The following is a 26,374-nucleotide window of genomic DNA, read 5'->3' on the forward strand; positions in this document are numbered from 1 at the left end:
ATAAATAAGCTTGAAAACTCAAACATGACCCTATTGTTAGTCGAGAAGAAGGTGATTAATCAAATTGGTTAGGCCTAATTAATGCCAGTACTAAACATACTGTGCAAAGTCAAACGCTGCTGGCGAAATTGACATGTTGCTGATGACTACAATCAATTGGCACCATCTCATATAGAGGAAGTTCAATGCCATGTTTTCTTTGACTTCTAAGAAGGTGGCATGACCTACACCTTGTTGACCTTTTTTTCCTTGGTATTTTTAGAATAGTGATGAGGTTCGAAGGAAGCATGTAACTTATGGGTGTCTACCAGAAGAGAAAGGAAATAGAATGTGGAACACAAGAATCCAATGATCAGAATCTGTCTCTCTCTCTCTCTCTGTCAGACACCAATAAAGATATGTCAATCAACACCGGCAAATTGGTAGGGAAGGAAGAAGGCAAAATTGTAGTGGTGTTTCCATTGCTTTTGGGTGATCAAAGCATGCACACAATGTGCCATTCTGTCTCACTCCAACAATCCCCCTCACTCTTCCTCTTCCACCCCTTCATATCTCAGCTTCATCCAACTCAAGTTAATTATCCCAAGAAAACAAAAAAAAATTCGTTTTTTCCCATCTTAATATAGTTAGCATCCACTTTAGTTGTTATGTCACTAAAATACTAAAAATATTATTTACATGATATTTATATTATTTTTTTCATGATATGATATAATGGACGAAAAAAAAGTAATATCGAATTTTCTTTTCTTTCATCGTCTTCATTGTCGTCGGTCCGATTTCGAATTTTCATTCATTATTATATTATTTGGGAAATAAATTGTTGTTGAATTGAGGAAGAACATTGGATGTGAATTAACATAAAAATAAAATGAAAAAAATTACTTGGGTCCATGTGAAACCAATAAAATTGAGCTGATAAGTTTGGATAGTCTATCTACAAAAGAGAACACCTTGCATGAGTGGAAAACTTGCACCACCTGCACTTGTCAAAGAGATTGATGCACACAAAAAGAACATGATATATAATACAGTACTTTGGAGACTCATTGGGAGAGACTTCACTCTTTCAACCCACTTTATGATGCTTTGTGGCATTGAGATTTACATGTACCCAAATTTCCATAACAACACAAACATATTTATGGTAGTGAGAGAAATGTCTGACAAAGCTATCTCAAGAGCCAAGGTTGCCACATGTTGGGGAGTATACCATTAATCTTCATCAAGATAGCTTGTTCATTACATGATTTGTTCTGGTCATCTCTTTCTATCATGGTGGAGATAAACTCCTTGAGGAAGCCTTCAAAAACATAAAATTGAAGGCTTGAATTAGTTAATTTCTTTCTTTATTTATTTTTTAAAATCATATTTAAATAGTTCAAAATTGAAAGCTTAAAATTCTTAACTATATAATAACAATGTGGAAGAATCCAATCTCATAAATTGGATGATAAAATTAATCTAATTAATATATTAATCAAAATTTATATTTTTATAATTTAATATAAAAAATATATAATATAAGAATGATGTGATTTAAAGGTTGGACTCTTCATCTGTTCTTATTCACCAGTGGGAAGGCATCACTCACTCCCCATTGAGATGATATTATGAAACAGCTTTGTTGTTCAGCTACAAAAAAATTAATATTATTGTTTATGTGAAACTCCCCAAAGCTATTCCCAAAATCCCCCATCCATCCCTTCAATCCAAATCTTTATTTAGTAAGCATGGCTGTGTCTAGAAGTTGGATTTCATGGTTCCAATCTCCCATCATCCTTCAACTACTCTGCCTATAATTCCCACTTCTCCCCTCCAATCTCCTTCTAGGTGCCAAAGACCAAGTGTTTCCATCTGTGCCTGGCTACACTTGCCTTCTTGCTCCCCTTCATGGTCCTCCACAGAATGATGGGTGTTGAAGTCCAAGAACCACATCACTCAGAATTTGTGGAGGTTGATCCCACTGGAAGATATGGCAGAGTACTTGCACTTCCAACTCCTTCAGTTTTCAGTTAATGCTTATTGGAGCAGTGCTCATCTTTTTGTTTGGTTTCTTTCTCTTCTTCTCTGTAGTACAATGACATCCTTGGCAGGGGAGCTTCAAAGACAGTGTATGAACACTTTCACCTGTTGCTCCACATGCACACTATATTGAATTTCTTTGTTCATTTATGGAGTTAATTACTATTTTTTTCCTTCTTTGATTTCATGTAATGTGATGCCAGTTATAGGGCTTTTGATGAGTATGAAGGTACTGAGGTTGCCTGGAACCAAGTGCAGCTCCATGATTTCCTGCAGAGCCCTGACTACCTGGAGAGGCTTTATTGTGAGATCCACCTTCTCAAGACTTTGAAGCACCAGAACATTATGAGGTTTTATGCCTCTTGGTTGGACACCTGCCACTCGAACATCAATTTTGTTACTGAGTTGTTCTCCTCTGGCACTCTCAGGCAGTAAGCTGATATGTTCCTTCTGCTATTTTATTTCAGCAAGATGTTTGATGAAAGAACTCCTGTGAACTTTTTCATGGACTGTTGTACATTTTCTTGTAATCATGTAAGAAATGTGTGGATATATAGGTATAGGCAAAAGCACAGAAGGGTTAATATCAGGGCAATAAAGCATTGGTGTAGGCAGATCCTTAGTGGCCTTCGCTACCTCCACAGCCATGACCCCCCTATCATCCACAGGGACATCAAGTGTGACAACATCTTCATTAATGGGAACCAAGGTGAGGTCAAGATCGGTGATCTCGGCCTAGCTGTTATACTCCAGAATTCACCTGCTGTCCATTGTGTTGGTATGGTCGCCGCAGACGCCAATTATAAACTTCAAAGAGTTTTGCAGATTTCGCCCATCGATCTTCTGCCTGTTCTATCATGATGAGCATCCATTTCTTACTGGTAATTTGAATTGTTGGCAGGAACACCAGAGTTCATGGCTCCAGAGGTATATGAGGAGGAATACAATGAACTAGTGGACATATACTCGTTTGGGATGTGTGTCTTGGAAATGGTCACTTTCGAGTACCCTTACAGCGAATGCACCCACCCTGTGCAGATATACAAGAAAGTTATCTCTGTAAGAAATCTCAATATTCAAGACTAATTGTAATGCTTTCTTGTTATGTTTATTGTATCAGTAAGGATAGCCTTCATTTTACCTCTAGAGGACCAAACCTGAAGCTTTGTATAGAGTGAAAGACCCTGGGGTAAGGCAATTTGTTGAAAAATGTCTTGCCGCAGCATCTGAAAGGTTTTCTGCCAGGGATCTGCTTAATGATCCTTTTCTTCAAGTCGATGATTTTGGTTTTCATTATGTTGAAGGAAACGTCAGCAGTATCGGTCATATTCTGAGGAAACCTTCCCTTGAATTTATTCAAGTTAAATGCTCCTTGACCACTAATGAGCATGCAGACAGTCTTTTCCATGAGATGGAATTGGAGAATAGCTGGGGCTATGATGCCACCAATGTTAGAGTGCAGAGAGCAGACATCTTCCACAGTCATGAAGATGCGAGTCCTGCTAATGTGGACATTACAATCGAAGGAAATAGAAGAGAAGACGGGATCATCTTCTTGAGGCTAAGGATTTCAGACAAATATGGTAATAGTGTAATTTTTCTTGTATTGATTCTTTGATATAAAAGATTTGAGGAAACCAAGTCTTACGATTTGTTTTGCAGGTCATGTACGAAACGTTTATTTCCTCTTTGACATTGAAGCTGATACTTCAATGAGTGTCGCCACCGAGATGGTAGCAGAGTTAGATATTACAGAGTATGATGTGACTATAATAGCAGATATGATTGATGGAGAGGTTGCTTCACTTGTACCACAGTGGAAGCCAGGTCCAGCAGTAGAAGGAATTCCAGGACTTCCTTCACCAGCCTTCTGCCAGAATTATGCCTGCAATGTTTCATCATGCGGTTCTCTTCTGGAATCCCTCTCATTGAAATATCAATCTACACTAAAATAAAATCAGTTCACTGCTGCCAAATTGAATGCGACGAAACACGTGGTTAATTTGAAGAGATAGCATACAAAGTCAAATGATCCAATCTTCGTGCGGGTTGCTATTGGTAAGTCAACCTGATGGGCCTGATGGTAGCTACTTGAAATTGAGGTTTAATCACTCGAATGAAGAATGTGAATAACTTGACCTATCGATAAGAGATGAAAAGGTTATACACATGGATGACTGCATAAAAAACGACTTGAGAATATCTCTGCACCAGTTGTGCTTGGGATCTCACCAGCGACACTGTCTTCATTTATCACAACTTACTCATATTACGGAAATGTTCCGGAAATATTCATGAGCTGCATCACTCAAGGTATCAGATGGAACTACAAGAACAAAGCAATCAACAGCTAGGAGGATAAAAAGGAATGTTGCACCCATCCCAGACTTTGGCGAAAATCACGTTCTTCACTTCTTAAATCTGCACTAGTTTCCAATGAAAGAAGACTGGTGGAGTCCATTTTCACTGGGGAAACATTACTCATTCCATATCCTTCAAATTGACACAAATCATGCCTCTACGATCAGGACGGCCCCTGATGATTTGAATTAGGTGAAGTCTGCAGGCGGTCCTGTGTTAATGTTCATGTCAAAGACCTTGTATCCTGAAGTCGTTATCGCAAGTGCACATGCCACAACCAAGATTTTTCCTGCCTGCAAGGCTCTTTCAGATCCACACTGCCACTGTATATGACTTCATTCCAAATATTTTGCATCAGAAGTTATAGTCCTTCACCTGCCATATTTGTGTATTGTTCTTTATGTATTCTTTCATTAATCCATGTAAAACAGTTTATTATTAGGATAGACAAGGATTGTTATCTGTATGCATATACTGCAATAGATACTAAAGCCGCATATTAAGATTTGTCCAAGGGCATGAAGCATTTAACATGATTTGATGAGTTTATTCAGCATGATAATTTTCATTTTCTGGATCATTAGTCTTTTGCTGAAACTGGTCATACGTTTGAAAATATTAGGTCAAACCATGAACTGCAAACTGTTTATGAAATAGAAGCATTTAGTGTTCATTCTTAGGATATTGAAGCTGGTGTTGATATTCTTTGACTGGCACAAGTCAGAAAAAGAGTGCTAAATGAAGAAGCCGAAATAATTTAGAATTCTATGGATCTCCCAATCAACCTTTCCTTCTTTTCTGGTATGTCTACAGTGGCTTCCACCACATTCTTTCTTCTTTCCAATTTAATGAACTCAGTTTCAGGCCTGCAAGTCTTAATCTACAGCTATTCAGCAACCAAGGTGTTGAACAAAGCCACAAAGAAAAATAATAGTGTATCGAGATAAGGCAATGGATGGAAAGCGATAGTTGAAATGATCAACCATCGAATGAGACAAAGTGACAAGAAATGTTAAAAGTCAGCTATATAATTTGGTGATAAGCATCAACTTAAATTTTGGTGAATGGTAGAGAAAAAAGGTAGGTCATATATTGAATCTTTATTATTATTGGAAGCGAACAAAGAGCACTTCTTCTTGCCTGCTTGTTTACATTCACAACATGTATTCCACAGAGGCACATTGCTCAATAGCAAATCCTTCTTGTATGTTTATCACATGCCGTGATATCTGTAGGCACATATATTATGTTATCTTCCAAAAGTATCTTTAGTTCCTTTGATGTCACCACCTCTTCAAGATCTACGGCATGAAAGTGCCTGCATCAACACCAAGATCTCTTTTGCATCTTTTTTGAATTTATCTTATTGGAAAATCACTATGAATTAGTTCATGCAAGTTTATACTCAAATTTGATAGAAGGTTTAAACCTTAAGCTTTAAAGCAACTTTGTCTTCTCTGCACACAGGCAAGAATGACGAGATCATGCGTTTAGATACCAAAACTTACTTTCTGTTAGGTAGGTTGGAGCTTTAGCTGCATAGATGGTGTTTTTGTCTTCTTTACAATTTATGACTTGATCAAGTATTAGTTAATTATATTCTTTATTCTAGACTTTCTCTATATTTTTATTTCTCCTCTGATCTCTTCTTTTTCTTCTAGCCTCTTCTCTTTATCCTTCAATTCTATTTTCGAGGACACCTTCCTTGACAAAAGGCACAGTTCCCATCAAATGCTCGAAGAAAAAGGACTAAAAGGGAGGTTCTTTTGTTTTAGGAAGAGGAGGCCTTTAGTTTGACAGTGAGCTCGGCTGATAGTTTTGGCATCATACTGCATTGGATGAAGACAACCACTAGTTGCATAATCGAAGTGAATTAGGAACTGTCACTCAAACAGAAGCCAATGAGTACTTCCTGGCTGTATTACTTGTATAAAGTTGGCTCCTCTTCTTCGTTTTACTCTTCTTATTTCTCTAATTAACGTAATTCTTCTTCTTCCAATCCTCATCTCCTTATTCTTCTTCTTCTTCTTCTTTCTTATCATCATCATTTTCTTCTTCTTTTAATCTTCTTATTTTTCTTATTCCTTTTCTTCTAATTCATTTTTTTTCAACCTTTTCTGTTCTTCGCCAACCTCAACTCCTGAAATTTTGATGTGCAAATGAAAGATGTGCTCTTGAAGCGGGGAAGCACCAATATTCAATAATCTTTCATTTGCATTGGAAAACAACAACTGTTATTACAGATCATCTCATAAGAAATCAGGTTCCAAAATCCAACATCTAGTTGCCTTAGTATAATCAACCTTAGATATGGTCAGATGCATGCTTTAATCCTCATTACTATATGGCAGAGTGTCATACATGTATGAAAGAACAAATATTCTTGGGAAGGATGGATTCAAACTTGTGCAACTAACTAAAGTAATTAAGAAGTTTTGGTTTGTATTTCGATAATATTACGCCAAACATAGCATAAGATAGTCTGTAAAGGAAGAAAACGGTAACTGTGTAAGCATGGTTGTAGTAAAAGGTGGAAAAAAACACAAAGATGGACTAGCTCAAGTACACCATAATATCACAACATTTTGTGAATCAATTATCACCTACAATGCTTCCTCTACTGACAGCTTAAATATGATTGAACTCTCACAGATGTGGTTTTCCAAATATCCACCAGGTGATGGAAGAAATTGATCTCTGGTATCACCAACAGCTTCACACCAAATCGTGACCTAAGAAACATCAAATTTTATACTGGACTATGAAATGTGACCAGTAGAGTTTGGTGACATAATTGATTGTCCTAAGATTATCGAGGTCTGATTTGTCTATGGATTTCATGCCCTTTAAATCTTTGCTAAATCTAGGCTGTGTCACATTTCCTCCATCTGTTGAATGCTGATTCTTGCTACATTATCCATTTTGTTCTGAAACTAAACTCGGTGATGGGAAAATATCTATAACAAATGTCGAACATTGATACAAGTTGTCTTTGAAACTATATAAGTAAGATGGAATTGTTTTCTTTATTACTGTGGTTCTGTGCTCACCCTCGAGACAATCTATTCTTTTAGTTACTTAAGATCTGATACTAACTTCCTGGAGTTGAAGAGAGTTAAAGATGGATCAGATAGTGAATTGCGGCAAACACTAATAGACAGACATTTTTGTTCTCATAATTTCGTGTCTTGAAGTTTCTTGGCATGCAAAAACTTGATATTAGGATTCATATAATGCACCCAAAATTAACTAGTTAGTGCTTCCAATGTTTGTTTTTAAATTATCAAGAATTTGATCTATCCAAGGAAAAGCCCTTTAACATGTACATTGAGTTGAGATCTGCATTCCAGAGGAAAACCTGCTTATGTACTTGATGGTAAAATTAAGGCATACTCCTGTTATTAATAATGTGGGACAGGCTTCATTTTTTTGCCATAGCATTAGTGAAATAAATGCCAATAATTCTGTTGGTTGAAATTTAACATGTACTCTTTCAGGTGAAGTGGCAAAACTCTTGCAGATGCAGATTTGTTCTGTACTCCAAGTTTGACAGAGCCATACAGGAAAGATGGAGAGACTCGTCCCACAATTCTGCCATACTCTAATTTCACTGAAGTGAGTCCTTTCCTTCAAAGTTAATCTGCCACTAAATTTGTATTTATTTTGCTGATTTGGATCATTTTTAATATCTTATAAGTATTCAACTTGGGGATTTACTCACCTGATCACCTAAACATTAGCTTGAATGAGCCATTCTTTACTCTTCTCTTTGTTATAGATTTGTCTAGTATCTCTGCAAGCCTCTAAACAGTAGTACAAGAAGGAATTCAGAAAGTTGATATCATGCATGTAAATTTGTGATTGCATTCTCATAAGAACATAGGTATACAGGTTTGATCTGTACTCCAAGTTTGACAGAGCCATACAGGAAAGACGGAGAGACTCATCCCACAATTCTTCCATACTCTAATTTCACTGAAGTGAGTCCTTTCCTTCAAAGTTTATCTGCCACTAAATTTGTATTTATTTTGCTGATTTGGATCATTTTTAATATCTTATAAGTATTCAACTTGGGGATTTACTCACCTGATCACCTAAACATTAGCTTGAATGAGCCATTCTTTACTCTTCTCTTTGTTATAGATTTGTCTAGTATCTCTGCAAGCCTCTAAACAGTAGTACAAGAAGGAATTCAGAAAGTTGATATCATGCATGTAAATTTGTGATTGCATTCTCATAAGAACATTGGTATACAAGAGGGATCAAATTTATATTATCATATGTGTTTTAATATCCCTTCACTAATTATATAGTTGCCTCTGTATTCATCTGTCACTTCTGTCACAGCACATATGCTTATTGGATCACATCATATTGGAGATAGATTAAATTGCTGTCAATAAAGTATTGTCCTTTTCTATTCTCTTTTTAGTTTTTGACTTTTTTGGTACCTTGCAAGTCTCTAAGCAGTACAGCATGCTAATCAGTAACATAATATTGATTATTTGGAAATATCGGAAAGTTGATATCATGTATATAAGGTTGAAATTATAGCCACATAAGAACATAACTATACATGAAGGAATAATTTTCAATTACCATATGTATGTTGTAAATTGTATATTGCAATAATATAGTGTTAATGTAAATATTCTACTTTGTTATTTCTATGCTTTCTGAATTGATGTCCTTATTGACTTCCATTTCTTAGAATTACTTTGTGGCATAGTAGGATTATGTTTGAAGAAGTTCTTTGTGACTGATTGAGCTTTCATAATGGAATTGAGTTCAGGATTCCAATTAGTGATCATGGTATTTCTGTAAGGATGTCCATTGAACCAAAGTTCATGAGTAATCTACTGCAAGAATGAGAGTCAAATATAAATCATCTCCTTCATTGCTGAAGCATTTATGCTAATGAGTCTGTATGAATTAAGAAAACTGTCAGAAATGCTACATGAATAAACTGAGAGGAAACCTGAAACTGGTTTTATTGGAGTTCTTGTCAAATTCAAGATCAGGGGAACACTAGCTTAAATAAGTTTAAATTTATTTGAAATCTATATTGCAATATACAGTATGTATTTGCCATGCACACAGAGAAAAAAAAGTAAAGCTTTCTGAAAGAGGTTGTCAAAGTAAAAAAAATAAAAACATATGATTCATGGTTAAAACATGATATTAGAAGTAAGACTTTCTCAACAAATGATTTTTCTAATTTCTAAATTAATATCCCAAATCATTTTCTGTTATATTTGAAAATTTATGTTAAAAGTACTGAACAAAAATCAAAATAAAAATAGGAAAATAAAAAATAGTATGGGAAGAAAAATAAAACACAAATTATTCTAACCTAGAGAGGGATTACCTGCTTTGAAAAGAGTTTGTATTTTTTATATATATAAAGGAAGCCTTTTTGAGATGAAACTGGTTATCCATTGCATCTCCAAATCTGCATTCATGCTTGGTGTGATATCAACTGGAAACCAGCAATTGCTTTTTGTTCTTTTGGTTGCTTCCTTTGATGGCATGATGGTACATGCAGTGATGAGGTTGGATTTGGTTTTCCTCAGTTGAATTGTATGGCTGACTTGAAACCTTTTCCCCAAAACACACATCATTTTCTAAGAAAATCTTCAAGTACTGATTAATTTGGAAAAAGGGATTGTTGAGAATGACTCCGACAGATACTCTTCTGATGCTAAAAATTAAAATCTGTCAAGTTAAAAAATTGGAGCAATTAGAATAAGATACATAATGCACTTTTATCCAGACGTAATATCAAATTAAAAAATAAATGTTGGTAATGTTGGCTAACATTGGTTGTAGCAAAATGCAGCAACCTGAGAAAATATTCTTCTTGAATGTAGTTCATGCAAGAGGAATCTTATTATGTGCCTAGGCACATTTTGTTCACCAATATCATCATGGTTAACATTCATAAAGGGCACACCTTAGTAATAATGCTGGAAAATCAAGAACATGTTTGTTTTTCGATTCATCAAACGATTAATTTTCATTATATAAGGCAAAAAAGAGAAAATAAGAACACTGTTGTGGGTTCATCATGCTCCTGGTGGAGCTGCTTTTCAATAAAACACTACAAAATGGCACCATTCCAAAGTGCTTTGGTAAAGAAAAATGTTTTACCTTCCTTTTGGTGGCTTATAAATGCTGTTAAAAACATGGTAAAAGTTCTTCACATGGATTAACATGCATTGCCATCCAAAGGGGCATGATATCACACTTTCCTCATTGAATTCTTTAGATGGACATCTCTTTTCCTTTCTTTACATAGGGAATCAAGGACATACTATGTTTTCTATTTATCAGATAATCAATTTTAATTGTCTAGACAAAGAAAACAGAGGATTGTGGTGGATTCATAATGTAGCTGGTGGAACTGCATTTCTAGGAAACACTACTAAATGCCACCACTTCAAAGTGGATATGGAAAATAAAATGTTTTAGCTTCCTTTTGATAGCTTATAAGTGCTTGTAAAAGCATATTTAAAGTTCTTCACATTGAATTAGCATGCATTGCCTTCCAAAAAGGCAAGAGATTGCACTTTTCTTCATTGAATTCTTTAGGTGGGTATCTTTTTATCTTTCTTTACATAGGGAACTTTCTCACTTGTCCAATTTAAAGTGGAAGAAGGATCAGTTGCTGATCTACAACTTTGTTCAACCACACATGAACTTTAATTTTAAGCTGCTTTTGGCCTTGAAAGTATGCTGATTCCTGATTCCCATGAGAAAAGCCAAGCCTTTGATTTGGAGTGTAATGGATACACAAGAAGAAGACGTGTTTGTCCCATCAACTAAAATTTCTCTCCCCAGGCTGGCCCAGAGGCAACCCACCCATTCAAATACAGAGAGCTTTAAGGAAGGTCCCCCCAACTGGTGACCTTTCTGTGGCCAAGAAGATGCTTTCCATTGTGCAATGAGGACAATTGTAAAGTTTGTTCCATTTGATTCAGAAGAGGGTATTATTAAACAATTTCAGCATTTATAACATGCATAATTTTTTGGGATTTTAGTGTCATTTTGTGACTGGTTATCTACAAGCACAACCATGTGTGCTTGCAGCTGTTCATGTACATGAAGGGAAATTAAGTGGGCTGAAGACTGGCCTTTATATCAGGAGTGGATGTGTTAGAATGCACTATGAAAAGTAAAGGAGAAAGAGAACAGGGACTATGGCTTTAAGAATGGCTGAAATGTGATGAGATTTCTCAGTTCCTTTCAAAACTTCCCCAGCTATCCATTGCAATAGAATATAGGTGGGGGATTGTTAGTGCCCAAGCTTGAGTGGCTTGTAGCTAAAAGAAAGCATCATCTATGAAGCATATCTTTAGATAAAATGGAAAGGGCAAAGAAAGGTTGCAGGTGACTAAAGTTGAGATTCTTCATTCTTTTATGTGGCTCAATGGAAAGCAAGAAAAATGGATAGTGGCCCAACTATGTTGCAAGGAGAAGACAGTGGACATGAGGTGTTCTTTCTTTTTTCTTTCTTCTGTTTTAACTTGGGACTCAGTAGATTGAGCATGCCTTTATGAAAGCTATAAAATGTAAACAACTTTCCAGGTTTTTGGATAATTCCATTGATTTCCATGAATATAGTGGGAAAAAAATTGAAATTTTCTGCATATTCTGCCTGTCTTATGAAAATTTGCAATTTTTCTCCAGCTTCTTTTTTTCCTCTAAGATTCTCTTTTATTTTTCTTGGTTTCAGTACAGCATGCATGCTATCATTGATCCATGTTGCAGCTCATGCTTCAGAAAACAAAAATTGGAAATATTGGAAGAAACTCTGAATATTCTGGTTCCAGGATAACATGCAATGCTATTATTAATTTGTGTGGCAGTTCATGCTTGAAGACAAATCATGGAGAAGGTGAAATCTACATCAATGATGCAGAGCCATTGCTACTGGCATCTCATGGTCAAAGCACCTCCAGAACAGCCATGAATGGTGCAGACATACCACACTGGCTGCAGAGGAACCATGTGTAAGATTTTATAGTGTTCATCTCTGCTTCCTCTGTCAGAACTCTCTATTATTTAGTTCCACAAATGACATGCTCTGTTCTTACATCATTATTCAAAGAACACACATGTAGCAGCAGAAGGAACAATAGCATCAAAACATGATGTTTAGAAGATCCTCTTCTCTTCAGCTTTCACCACCACCACCATCACGTTGTGTTTACTGGTCATCGGTTAGATCAGTCCTTCCCAACAGGAGTCAAAGTTGTGTTCTTTATTTCTTGGAAGTCTGGTCACCAGCTGCATCAATAGTTGTGCGTGTCAGGTTCCGCACAACCATGCAATTAATATACGAGGGGAAACGCCAATTGATCTCCACCAGAACGCTCCGCCTCGGCGCACCGAGGACTGGCGGGTCTTGTTGCACCACCGTGGACGCACGTGAGATGTGCGGTGGTCGCAGCTGCCGGGTACCAACCATGGGTGGTGCGTGGGAGACGAGGCGTTAAAGGAGGGGAGAAGAAGCAAGTGCTTCGGGAACAGTAAAAAGGTCTGCTTGGGAGGGGAAAAGCGAAGCAGAGTGTGAGAGAGATAAGAGACATCAGCTGCTTCGACCCCACAGCTGGGACGAGGAAGATGACAGTGACTGCTATATCAATGCATTCTATATCATAATATCATTACGTCGTTTAGCAGTAGTAGTACCACACAGGGAGGCGAGAGGGTGAGGGAGGGGGTGACACATTCGCATCTTTTATGGTCAATCGCTGCGTGGGTTCACGGAGCGAGATAGAGCGAGAGAGTACTTTTTAGACTACTCACCTGCCTTGCTTCCCATTTTTCACAGTCCAACGGATAGATACATCACGTCAGAGGCACGGAGAATAGACTAGAGAAAGAGAGAGAGAGAGAGAGAGTGTGTGTGTGTCTGTGCGTGTTTGGGGTTCTTGAGGATCAGGAAGGGTGAAAAGAGGATTTACGTTGCGGCCAAAATGGCGGCGAGGGTGGAAGAATCAAGACGAAGAGGAACTGAACTGTGGAAATAGCAGTTGCTCTGGAGAGCGAGCGAGAAGGGGAGCAAGGAGGAGGATGGCGGCACGCGTTAGCGCGAGGCACGTGATGGTGTGGCTACTGGTGGCGGTGGCGGCGGCGGCGACCTGCTTCTCGTGCGCCGGTGCCGGGAGCGTGCGGCGGGCACCGGCGACGAGGCAGAGGTTGGAGGTGCAGCGGCACCTCAAGAGGCTCAACAAGCAGGCTGTCAAGAGCATAAAGGTCGCTCCTTTCTCTCTTCTTTCTTGAGCTTTTTCGCCCCTTCTTCTTTTACTCTCTTTTGACATCAAGGTCTTCCTCGAGAATGAAGTTGCTCAACAGAGCTCGTTCTTGGGTGTTCTATACTTTGATTCGAGTTAATTCTTGTTGGTCTTACAAGTAATTCTCACACAAATTCCTGCTTCTTGTTCTTACAATAACTTCGTTTCTTAAACAGTAAGATGAATCGTTGATGATGCTCCACTTTCTGCCCATCCCTGTTTCTGAAAGATAAAACTAATTGTTTGAAGTAATGCAGAGCCCGGATGGAGATATCATAGACTGTGTGCACATCTCCCACCAGCCAGCCTTTGATCACCCTTTCCTCAAGAACCACACTATCCAGGTCCACTTCCCCTCTCTCTCCTCACTTTCTCTTCTTTTCATGGTTGGTGGTTTCTCTTCCTTGCTGATGCTTTTGATGCCGAACTTTTCAGATGAGGCCAGCTTTCCACCCAGAAGGCCTACTGTTTGATGAGAGCAAGGTTGCATCACAGAAGAAGACGCCTTCAATGGCTCAGCTCTGGCATCAAAATGGGAGGTGCCCTGAGGGCACCATCCCCATCAGGAGGACAAAGAGGGATGATGTGCTGAGGGCCAGCTCTGTCAAAAGGTATGGTAAGAAGAAGCACAGGAGCATCCCAAACCCATTGTCCATTGATCCTGACCTTCTCAATGAGAGTGGCCATCAGGTACAGACAAAGGAAAAAAGATAATAATCAAAAGTGGCTTTGAATGACAAAGTTCTGCTACTACTACTACTACTACATATCTTTCACACTCCCTTTCTCATTTGCTCTGTTCTTGGGTCTTTTTGAGTAGCATGCAATTGCTTATGTAGAGGGGGATACATATTATGGAGCCAAGGCCACCATAAATGTGTGGGAGCCAAGGATTCAGCAGTCTAATGAGTTCAGTCTGTCTCAGCTCTGGATTCTGGGGGGCTCCTTTGGGGAGGACCTCAACAGCATTGAAGCTGGTTGGCAGGTTGCTTTTGTTGTACTTGCAACAAAAATCTAGTAATTTTGATTTTGTAGAATTGAAAAAGAATTATGTTCAAACATTAATTTCTGTTGGTATGAAAAATACTCAGGTCAGCCCAGATCTGTATGGGGATAACAACACAAGACTCTTTACTTACTGGACTGTGAGTTAACATGATCCTTTGACTCCCTCTCCATCCCTCTCTGTTCTATTTCATAGTTCTTTCTTCGCATTTTACTAAATATGTAGAAAGGAAGATTGGTGTTTATACAATCAACCAAACTAGACAGTTGGATCAATCCTAACATTTTTCTTGTGTAATTTTAGAGTGACTCCTATCAAGCAACAGGCTGCTACAACCTACTCTGCTCTGGATTCATTCAAATCAACAGTGAGATTGCAATGGGTGCGGCAATCTATCCACTCTCTCGATATGGTGGTTCCCAATATGATATCAGTATACTTGTTTGGAAGGTGAAAACAATCCTAAAACTTGTTGGCAGCTGTGAAATATTGCAGTTATCTTGTTTATACTTCTTAGTTGATCGGTATGCACGCACCATTGGTAATAAGAAGGATCGAATTACTTGATCAGGATCCAAAGGAAGGGCATTGGTGGATGCAGTTTGGGAATGACTATGTGCTAGGTTACTGGCCTTCTTTCCTTTTCTCTTACTTGGCGGACAGTGCTTCCATGGTGGAATGGGGAGGGGAAGTTGTGAACTCAGAACCAGATGGTGAGCACACCTCGACCGCGATGGGCAGTGGCCATTTCCCTGAAGAAGGATTCGGCAGATCAAGCTACTTCAGAAACATACAGATAGTTGATGAATCCAACAATTTGAAGGCACCTAGAGGAGTTGGCACCTTCACTGAGCAATCCAACTGCTATGATGTGCAGACAGGCAATAGTAATCACTGGGGGCACTTCTTCTACTATGGCGGTCCTGGTAGAAGCTCTAATTGTCCATAGAAACTTAAACTCCTCACTTCTTTGTATACTTTGGCATCATATAATCATCCTTTTTAACTGGTAGGGCTCTCTTAATGAGTGGTTTTAGTTCCCTGTGTCACTTTGACCATATAATCTCTCCATAGAAGAGCGTGGAGGGATAAAGCTGAAGCTTCTGTAAGAGAAACAAGCTTGTGGTTGTCTTGTTCCAGCCATTTTGTGTCTTTGTAACTTTGGAGTCCTTTGTTCTGTTTTATCATGACAGTGAATGAGATTTTGTGTCTGCTTGGTTAAAGCACATCAGATTTTTTTCTTTTTTTTTTGGCTACTGCCAAACAATAAGCATGGGACATGATTAAGATTGAGATTGGTGGTGAATAGTTGTAAAAGGTGCACAGGGAATAAAGAACCTTGAGAGGGGATGTTTGTGCTTGAGAAGTCACACTAGTGGCTTCCTTCATCTCTGCTTTGTCCTTCAGCACACTTTTTGTTCTTACATTCATGTTAGATTCATGAACCTATTCCATGGACAGAAAGACGAGAAAAAAATATGTAGATTAGAATGGCCACTTCTTTTTGATGTCATGCAACACATTCTGAAGGATTTATGTAGAATTTTCTTTGATTTAAATTCTTGTTCTCATTCTAATACCCTATGTTCAGAGATGGTAAAGGTCAAACATTGGATAGGTAACTACAAGAAAAATTGAGACAAATCCTAGATGAATGAAAGAAATATGTTCTTGAACTCCCAAGTTTGAAGTCAATTATATAGAATGGTTTGATAGGAATGAATCTTTACAAAACTGGGAGAAGGTAGTGACACTCAGAATCAATCAATGTGCTCCATGTGGCACAGCAACAGGACAGAAAGTTAACAAACAATGATGATGTTCTTCTGCTTGCCATCACCACATGTGGATGATTGATTGAGCTAAAGCTCTCACACAGCATGGGAACAGTGAATCCAGTGTCTTCGTATTCATGGATGAGCTGATTAAAGCTATTGATTTCCCCTCACCTTTACAAAAGTGCCATTGCTGAGCTGTTTACCTTTGAGAATGTTGCTGTCAACTTCCTAAAACTTCTGCCACATGCAACTGCACATGAATCACAGCACTAGTAGTTGAGCAGAAAAATACTGACCACACTACTGTTGGATCTCTATGAATCTATCTTCTATGAAACCTCAAGTTTGAGATAAGAGAAGCCTCTTATATGCAGACTTACTACCCCTTCACATGCGATCAACTTTGTAGAAGAGATGGAAGCCATCTCAAACTTTACTCAAATGCATATCTTTTCCTATTTATATCAATTCCAAATATGATTAATTGGTACCCTAATCCTGCTTAAACAAGTTGAGCAAAAAAAGAAAATCCAACCTGCTAAATGAATGTTTTATCTTTCATAACCTTCTTCTTATAATAACAATTTACAATAAGAAACAACATTTTAAATGAATGCTCAACCAGAATACTTCCTACTATTCCTCTTTATGAGATGGTATCTAAAGGACAACTAGAAAATAAGTTAAGGAAGCTGAAGGCTCAACCACAATAGTTCAAGAATAGACAAAAACCTACTACTTCTTTTGTCACACTTCATGAATAGCTGGTTTTTGATCATATTACTAGCATCTTTGAAAGTGTTTCTGCCTTCTTGGGGATATGAATAAAGACTTCATATTGAATTGGTAATGATTTATGTCAGCACAACACTTGAGATGGAAACATAATCCCACAAGACTTCAATGTTTCTTTTAGCCATTTTCACATGGCAGATTAACAAGCACAAATATCATGTATCAGAAAAGGAGGCCAAAAGGCTTTTCAGTGAATTGTTTCCAACAAGATACTCGAAGGTAGACCAGAAAGAGTTGTGTTCCATTGGCAAAGTCTTGCTGCAAAATCTCATGGCATTCTTTGAAGAATGCAAAACTGATGAAGCAAATGTCATGTTGGAATATGTGAGAGCAAAAGCTCATAATTTCCCTAATTTCTTTCTCCCTCTATATCCTCTGGGAGTGGATCTTTTTTGCCTTTTTTTTTCCCCATTTTAAAAGTAATTTTATTATGATTTTTTCATCAAAATATTGGTTTAATTGAATTTTTTGTTCTAACATATGCAACATTGGTGGATGCTTCTCCTGGCAGATGAGGGACAGATAGAACATGGCCCATGCAACTGTTGCACCAACCTGTGAACACACATCATCATCATCATCATCCTCCTCCACAAGCCAAGGAAAAAAACCCTAGCTTGCTTATAATTAGACCTGTCAACCAACCAAGTCCATGGCAAAAGCAGAAGGCACAAGTGAAGCCAGCCTGTACTCTCCAAAACTCTACTTAGCCATCCCCTTATAAATCCCTCCTCCTCCCACAACACTACTTGCACTCCCATCCTCTCTGTACTTCCCTCCTCCTACTCCTCCATCTCATTGTAGCAATGGAGGCATCCCTCAAGCTCAGGCTCTTCTTCATCGCCGTGATCACCATCGCGATGGCCTCTTCCGTGGTCGAGAAGGCCGCCGCCGCCGAAGCTCCTGCTCCCAGCCCCACCTCCGGAGCCTCGGCCTCGTCCGCCACTGCCTTAGCTGCTGCTTCTTTGCTCGCCCTCGCCTTCGGCTCTCTCTTCTGCTGAGCAACATGTTTACCTGTCCTCTCTGTCGTAGCATTTTCTTCTCCTTTCGTTCTTCTATTGCCATGGGTGGATTTGACTGATGTGTGTGTATCTGTTTGTGTATACGTATGATGGAGGTGGGGGGGGGAGAGTGTACTTCATGTATGGCTGTGGATCTTTATCACTTCCATGGTGTCTATTATGTTGTGATTCATTTTTATTGGAGAAAATAAACAGATTGTGTCATACCAACACTCATCATATATCTGCAAAAACTTTGTTTGGATGCATATTCTTGCTGGAAACTGAGATCTGAAGAATCTCAGAAAAGTGCAGGTCAATATTCACTGTGAAACTGGATCACACACCGAGAAGTGAAAGATGGGTGTCATAGCCAACCTAATGCCTGTCATTCAAGAGAAAGGAATCAATTAACAGAATAATTTTAAGCAACATTAAGTGGATAAACTCGTCTGCAATTCTAAATGAGGTTTGTGAGCTTTACGGAGATAAGAAAAAGAGTATCAGCAAAGAACTTAGCATTGCAGGTCTGCAACAAGAAACAGTTCTTGAAGGCATTGCACTTTCTTCGAGCTTGCTGAAACCATTTGGTGAATGGAGACAAAGAATCCATTGGTGGAAGTCGGAGAAGTGTCACATGGGCTCTCGATCATGAGATGATCCCACCAATCGCATAAACAAATGAATATTCCTCGAGATTATGAAGAACATGATCTCCGAAGATGTTTCAGCAAGATATTTAGGATGAGAAGTGAAGTCTAAGCAACAACTGGGAACTCATGATTAAAAGGTATCAGACATGAAACATATACTGCGACACTGCACTTTTGCTAACAGTGCAGCCACACTGAGCCATGATTTGCTGATATTATCTATAGAGAAAGTAAGATGACGAGAGTACGATGAACTACATGACTCTCGGGAAGTATGATCGACATTAAAGAAACACTAAAGAAGATTTTGTTACTGGAAGCCATATGCATCAAAATATCAGTCAAGCAATTATAGCATCTATAATTATTCATTGTCAATAGATAGGATTCGGTCACGTCAAGAAATTGTTGGGAACCTGCAGTTGTTGTTGCCATCATTCTTGACAAGATATTGCACCAGAAATTCTGGATAATGACGTGTAAAATGCTTTCATCAATCTTATTATGAAGGACAGGACAGTAGGATGAACAGTATCTAAAAGCAAAAATCGAGCACAGGGAGTTTTGGTGGCTTACGCAAGAAAGTAAAACGTCGAAGAAGAAATTGTTAGTTCTTTAACGAGTTTATTTACTGTACTGTGGTTGACCATATGATGGTCGAGCAAAAGCAAAAGCTGACATTTAGGTCTGTATGATGCACTTGAACCGGGTTCTAAGTCGAGTGCTTGGTTGGATACGTGACAATTAATTGGGTTCGGTTTGGATTTCTCATATATTTGGATAATTATTTAAGAGGATGAGATTTATAATAATTAGTTTATAATATTCGGAGATGGACGGCTCAGATGGATTGTGGGCGACCGGGGGGGAACTACCGGGCGCAGCGATCACGACAGGTAGACGTCACTTGCTACCGTACGGTGGATCTGCAATGATGGAGGAGTGGGGCGGGGATCTTTAAAAGGCTGGAGAGCAACATCACAGCTCAGATTGGGTCCCACCTCCACATGGGTTACGAAGCCAGCGTAGCAAACAGTCGCTTCTTGCGTTCTGCCCCCTCTAATCATCTGGAATTACGTGGAAGAAACAATTCTGGATCTGTTTGTACTGTACTTAAAACAATAAGAAATATCTAAAAATAGCATATTTGCCCATAAATATTTTAATATAGAATATATATTTTTATTATTCACAAATTAATCACTGGTACTTTAATATGTAATTTAAGTGGATATATGAGCAAATCATTTATTTATTAGAATGTATATGTAATTTTTCCGAAAGAGTGAACAATGGTACTTTAATATAAAATTCAAAACTTACAGGGACTAGAAAGAAAAAACGTGCCCTGAAGTGATTCCAGTAGGACAGACGTCCAAACGGCGGGGCCCGCTTGCCTCGCGTCACAACCTTTAAAGGCACGGCTCAAGTGGCGACGTACACGAAGCAGGCGAGAGTGATGCGTGAGCTGCTGTAGCGACGTACGTCGTCACGGAAGTCGTGGTCTTGAAGGGGCTCGCCGACCTGATCGATTCCTTTCCTTTTAATCCGAGGTCTCCTCCTCCGCCGCTGCAAGGAAAGCTCGGCCGTCGTAAGCCAGCGAATTGAAAGAGAGGGAGATCTCAAAAGGAGGAGGGGATAGAGAGGGGAAGATGAGGGAGATCATAAGCATCCACATCGGGCAGGCCGGCATCCAGGTGGGCAACGCCTGCTGGGAGCTCTACTGCCTCGAGCACGGCATCCAGCCCGATGGCATCATGCCTAGGTCTGTCCCTCGCTTCGGTTTCACATCGATTCTCCCTCTTCGACCCTCTTCTAGAGTTCCTCTTTTGTTGCTAATTTTTGTTTCTTATTTTCGTTGATAACATCGAAAAGTTCTACCTTTTTTGTTTCATCGTTTGCTGGGTACTTGTTTACTTCACCTTTGCTCTCCTAAAAATTTCCCCTTTTGATAGTAATATTTGTTTCGGCTCGCTACCATTTGTTTGGGGACGAATCGATTTTTGTTTCTCTACTTCGTAGATGACCTCAAGCCGCTCTCTAGTATAAGGTCACTAGTCGTTTGGATCGTGTTGGCTGTTTGGAGATTCTTTCATGTCAACAGGAGAACAGGAAGAATGAACTCTAAGCCAAAGATCGTTCCTTTTTATGTTTTGCAATTAATGTTATTTTCTTTCATAAGAAAAAAAAGGAACTCTGATACCAGAACTGGATCGATGCATCTTTTTTTAAGAGAAGATGATATCGAGAGCAATGGTCAATAATCTCTTTTTTTCAGAGTTTAGATCTGGACATAGTAAGTGCGCAGTTCAGAGATCATGAGTTTCGAGGTAGTCTGCAGCTTTTATGACACCTGATGAGACTAAATATTGTAGTGCTGAGGAGTAAAGTTGTGGCCGCTTATAGTACTCTTTCTATAATTGTAGCGGAGGGCATTTATTTCTCCATATGAATCTCCAATAACTGCTGTTACTTGTTCTCATCGATGGTCTACCTTCTTTTCCAATGCGTAGCTTTCATGATATTTGGTGAACTAGTACTTGTATTCTTCAAGATCTAATGAGTTAATCGATGTCCTTTTTTCGAGTACATATATATTTCCATAATTGAATCAATGGGAATTGATTTTTTGCCTCATCAATCTATCAAAACCGTAGATCCTTGTTATGATCCATGATCTGTTTGGGTCTGCTGATATGTACTTCTACTTCTCGTAGTGATACTTCGGTAGGAGTTGCACAAGATGCTTTCAATACCTTCTTCAGTGAGACCAGTGCCGGCAAGCATGTCCCAAGAGCTATCTTTGTGGATCTGGAGCCCACCGTCATTGATGAAGTGAGAACTGGGACTTATCGCCAGCTCTTCCACCCAGAGCAGCTCATCTCTGGGAAGGAGGATGCCGCGAATAACTTTGCTCGGGGACACTATACAGGTAGCAGCACTTTTCTTTTCTCATGGTAGATTGTCTTGTTCTGGTTCTGGTACCAAGTTTGCACACTAATCTTTGATCTGTGTTCATGAACGGCAGTCGGGAAGGAAATTGTTGATCTCTGCCTTGATCGGGTTAGGAAACTGGCAGACAACTGCACTGGCTTGCAAGGGTTTTTGGTTTTCAGTGCTGTTGGTGGTGGAACTGGATCTGGTTTGGGTTCCTTGCTGCTAGAACGGTTGTCTGTGGATTATGGAAAGAAGTCAAAGCTAGGGTTCACCATATATCCTTCACCTCAGGTACCAATATGTTGTGCAAAGTGCAGCTCGCTTTCATTTCATGCTGAACTACTTGATGGAACTTGTATGTTCGATTTGATGCTTTTTATCTGTCGTGGATCTTTGAGATGCTTCAAGTTTTGGCTGTTAAGGCATGTATGTGCATGTTTCTTTTCATGTGGTCGACCTATTCTAAAAAGCACAATATTGGACACACTTAGTACTTAGTCATATCTGCAATATGGAAGATATGTTTTGGAAAAATTTGCCAAATTTTACTATAATCGAAATGATGCATTTTAAGATGTATAAATCTGAGGTTATAAATCACAACTTATAGCAGTCTGAAAAGATGATGCTATAAGTTTAACTGGTTATTAGAAGCACACTAAATAGAGCTTTTACCACAGCTTAGGCTCTATAAGTTCTGTTAAAATCAAAATTCTTATGACGACAATGGAATAAATTGACCATTGAATAAGAACAATATGATACCTGTGAACAAATGGTCCCCATTGGCATGTGCCCATCTGCAATAATGCACCTTATCTTCAAGGGGCTTACATCAAATTATATGTGGGTGTTTGTTGTTTGATAGGTGGGGTCTGCAAGGCAGCAACTGCATGCACCTTGTCCTTCTGTTTGTCTCATAAATTGGACTTACCTGATGATATTTCTTATTGTAGGTCTCTACAGCAGTTGTGGAGCCATATAACAGTGTGCTTTCCACCCATTCGTTGTTGGAACACACAGATGTTGCAGTTCTTTTAGACAATGAAGCCATTTATGATATCTGCAGGAGATCTTTAGATATTGAAAGGCCAACCTATACCAACTTGAACCGGTTGATATCTCAAATCATATCCTCTTTAACCACTTCTCTGAGATTTGATGGAGCTATCAACGTAGATGTTACTGAGTTCCAGACCAATCTAGTACCTTATCCTAGAATTCATTTTATGCTCTCCTCTTATGCACCTGTTATTTCTGCTGAGAAAGCATACCATGAGCAGCTCTCTGTACCTGAAATTACAAATGCCGTTTTTGAGCCATCAAGCATGATGGCAAAATGTGACCCGAGGCATGGGAAATATATGGCTTGTTGTTTGATGTACCGTGGGGATGTTGTTCCCAAGGATGTGAATGCTGCTGTTGCAACCATCAAAACAAAGAGAACTGTGCAATTTGTTGACTGGTAAGCTTCTACTGTAGGAATTTCTTTCTTATCAGGTAACTAGTACAATTTGCAGGGTTTAATAAAGCTATCTGTCGGTATTGACTACATTGGTACTTTCTGAAGGTGCCCTACTGGTTTCAAGTGCGGAATCAACTATCAGCCACCTACAGTGGTCCCTGGTGGTGATTTGGCCAAGGTGCAGCGTGCTGTATGCATGATCAGCAACAATACTGCTGTTGCTGAGGTGTTCTCACGAATCGACCATAAATTCGATCTGATGTATGCAAAGCGTGCATTCGTCCATTGGTATGTTGGTGAGGGGATGGAAGAAGGTGAGTTCTCAGAGGCTCGGGAGGACTTGGCTGCTCTTGAAAAGGACTACGAGGAGGTCGGAGCAGAGGGTGCAGATGATGAAGATGAACCAGAAGACTATTAGATGTTTTTTGTTGCTTCCTAGTGATTGCTTGTGTCCTGTTATTGTGCATTCTTATGTATCTCCTTGTTTGTATTAGTCCTAAGGTGGCATGCATTTGTATTCTGTATTGCACTTGTTATTGATTTTAAATCATGGTTGCTAATACTACAACTTTATCAGTTTGGAAAAGTTTTGTTTTGTCACATTCAGTAGAATGAACAATTGTGATGAAGGGCCATAGAATCTTATTACAATTTATATGATATGGAATTGAGGGGAATGAAGGAAGACTGTATAGATTGTGGATATGGTTTAAATATGAAGGAATGATATGATGTCCTGGTATTAAGGGCCGTCAGGACAATATTAGGAAGAAGTTTGTTTGTAAGATTCTGCTTCCACTGTCAATATCTTTTTTTAATCATTGCTGTCCATTTTTTTTTTCCTTGTGGATGATCTAGTGTGCCAAGTGGCTTATGGATTAGGTTCTAATTAGCCTTCAAATAGAATGTCCTTGTCCATAATTCTTCATTTGGTTGCCTCAGCATTTTGCTTGATTTAGATATGTTTCTAGCAATGTCTTTGGGAGAGAGGATAGATAGCAAAGTACTAGAGCAACATGAATCCTTGATCTCAGGATCTCTCCACCAAATTATACCTTGTTTTAATTTATGCTCATGAAGAACTATAAATATATTTTTCTATATCTTTTCAAAGTCATTCCATTTCCAGTGATCCTTTTGACAGAGTTTGGCTTGCCATTATTTCAGTACAGGAATTGATCAAAGAAAGAACATGCTGTCTAGTGTATACTGATGCAGTTTATTGCACAGAAGCAAAGGGCTTTTTCTTATTGTTATTAATAATTTCTTTGTTGCTCTTAACTCTTGTGATTTCCTTTTGTTGAAATCCATGTTTGCATATATGTTTTTGTGGGTATATAATCACACAAAATACATGTATGTCCTGTTTATATGTTTTTATAAGTGCATATCTCTTCCAGAGATTAGGCTTTGACTTGTAACAAAATTTTGTGTGTATTTGTACGAGTGACAAATTTCGTACTCTTGTTTTACACTGTTTCGAAGATCAGACTTGTTCATTTGAATGTCAAATATTTTTAATATTTTCTTTCTTCATTTAAAGTTGTTCATGGGTATTTCTTAAAATTTCTGATTTTTTGTAACCTTGCCTTCTTGATGCATATTATAAAAACTAGTTTAAGGTACTTGTTTCCTTTTGTCTTTCTCTTGTCTTTCTCTCTTAGGCATATTCAGGGAGCTTTCAGATATAATTTTATATTTGTGTTTGAAGAGTTTCTTTATGGTTCCATTTCTAGGTCATGTCCTCTTTGATAAGAATAAATGTTATATATACATCAATGGCTTTTTTTTCCTAGGGATCAGGCATCTTATCTGTTGTATTGTGGGTAAGAGTACAACAGAACTCCATTGGTTTGGAATATGTTTTATTTATCATAAAGAGTAAGTTTTGTCCAGCAGATGATAACAACTTTTCTCTGATATTATTTTGTTTTACAGGGACATGATTACTGCTTCTAATGATATGCTGACCTCAATCTTCACCAACCTCTCCCAGGCCATGTGAACCATCAAGCGAGGCCTGCACCAGCTCTCATTACCATCAACTGCAGCATAATCCAACATCAATTCTGTCCATGTTCCTCCTTAACCTGACCCAACAACAACTATACTCTGTAAGCGACCCTCAAACCTTTTCCTATTATTATCCAAGTTCAGATCCATTCTTTAAGGGTATAAAACTAGAATTGTAGCAGTGAAGTTGGAGAAAGGGGATCAAGGAAATTAACAGAGAAAAATAATGTGATGGAGCTCCACTAGCAGTGGAGACATGGTTACATCCTGATACAGAACTTTGACTTACATGATGGCTTATCCTTTATATAGGCTGTGGTTACTATGTTTCATCTCCTCTCCGTCCTCTCCTCTCCGTTAGTTTCTATTCTGTTAGTTGCTTTTATTTCATTCAGTAAGCACGACCCACCAGTACTTCACCTGATCATGTTTGCTTGTGACTTTCTCTGTTCAGCATGGATACCTGAGCTTAGTTGCATTATGGTGACAGGGGCCAGACTGGATCAAGAGATCAAGTTACTCAAGTTTTTTCAGATGACCAACCATGAGGATGTGAAAAGCCCAGGGGGCTGCAGCGATCATACTCACTTGGGTGAATCCTGCCTAGATATGGGCGTGAACATGTAAGTCTTTGTACAACAACAACACAACAAGCCGTGATGTTCCAGCTATTTGTGGTGTTGCAGTATTTGTGCCTTATTCAATTTGGGTGTTCTTGGGATTTTTTGGAAGAGTGATTATTTGCATTGTTATGGTATTTTTGTGTGCCTAAAACATCGGGTGTGTGATGATGCCATGGCAAAGCTCGATGAACTGCAACAGCTATCATTTTTCTTGAGCTTTGGACAAGGTTCTAAATATCAGTTTGATACTAATTTTTCGAGATTTTCTTGGAAGACCAGTTATTTTACATCATCATGGCAATTTGGAGTGCCTAAAACATTTGGTATGTACTGATACCATGGCAGAGTTTGATGAGCTGCAACAGATATCATAGTTCTTGAATTCTTGGATGAGGTTTTAAATATCAGCATGGCATTG

The 26,374-nt window shown here is 38.7% G+C and overlaps 2 protein-coding genes and 1 pseudogene across 2 annotated transcripts; all 3 read left to right on the forward strand.

The window, feature by feature from the left end:
• Positions 1-1,589: 1,589 nt before the first annotated feature.
• LOC135677038 (probable serine/threonine-protein kinase WNK1) lies at positions 1,590-14,029 on the forward strand (annotated as a pseudogene).
• On the forward strand, positions 12,423-15,917 carry LOC103989421 (protein neprosin). The gene is made up of 7 exons (XM_009408254.3): positions 12,423-13,647; positions 13,943-14,029; positions 14,121-14,375; positions 14,506-14,670; positions 14,777-14,830; positions 14,995-15,141; positions 15,263-15,917. The coding sequence occupies exons 1-7, from the start codon at positions 13,465-13,467 to the stop codon at positions 15,638-15,640; spliced, it is 1,269 nt and encodes a 422-aa protein (XP_009406529.2). The 5' UTR covers positions 12,423-13,464; the 3' UTR covers positions 15,641-15,917.
• Positions 15,918-20,358: 4,441 nt separating this feature from the next.
• Positions 20,359-23,906, forward strand: LOC135677039 (tubulin alpha-3 chain-like). The gene is made up of 5 exons (XM_065188897.1): positions 20,359-20,683; positions 21,636-21,850; positions 21,947-22,146; positions 22,812-23,320; positions 23,426-23,906. Exons 1-5 carry the CDS (start codon positions 20,571-20,573, stop codon positions 23,736-23,738), a joined length of 1,350 nt encoding a protein of 449 aa, XP_065044969.1. The 5' UTR covers positions 20,359-20,570; the 3' UTR covers positions 23,739-23,906.
• Positions 23,907-26,374: the final 2,468 nt, after the last annotated feature.

This window comes from Musa acuminata, chromosome BXJ1-6, assembly GCF_036884655.1.
Source record: "Musa acuminata AAA Group cultivar baxijiao chromosome BXJ1-6, Cavendish_Baxijiao_AAA, whole genome shotgun sequence".
Lineage (NCBI taxonomy): Eukaryota > Viridiplantae > Streptophyta > Magnoliopsida > Zingiberales > Musaceae > Musa > Musa acuminata.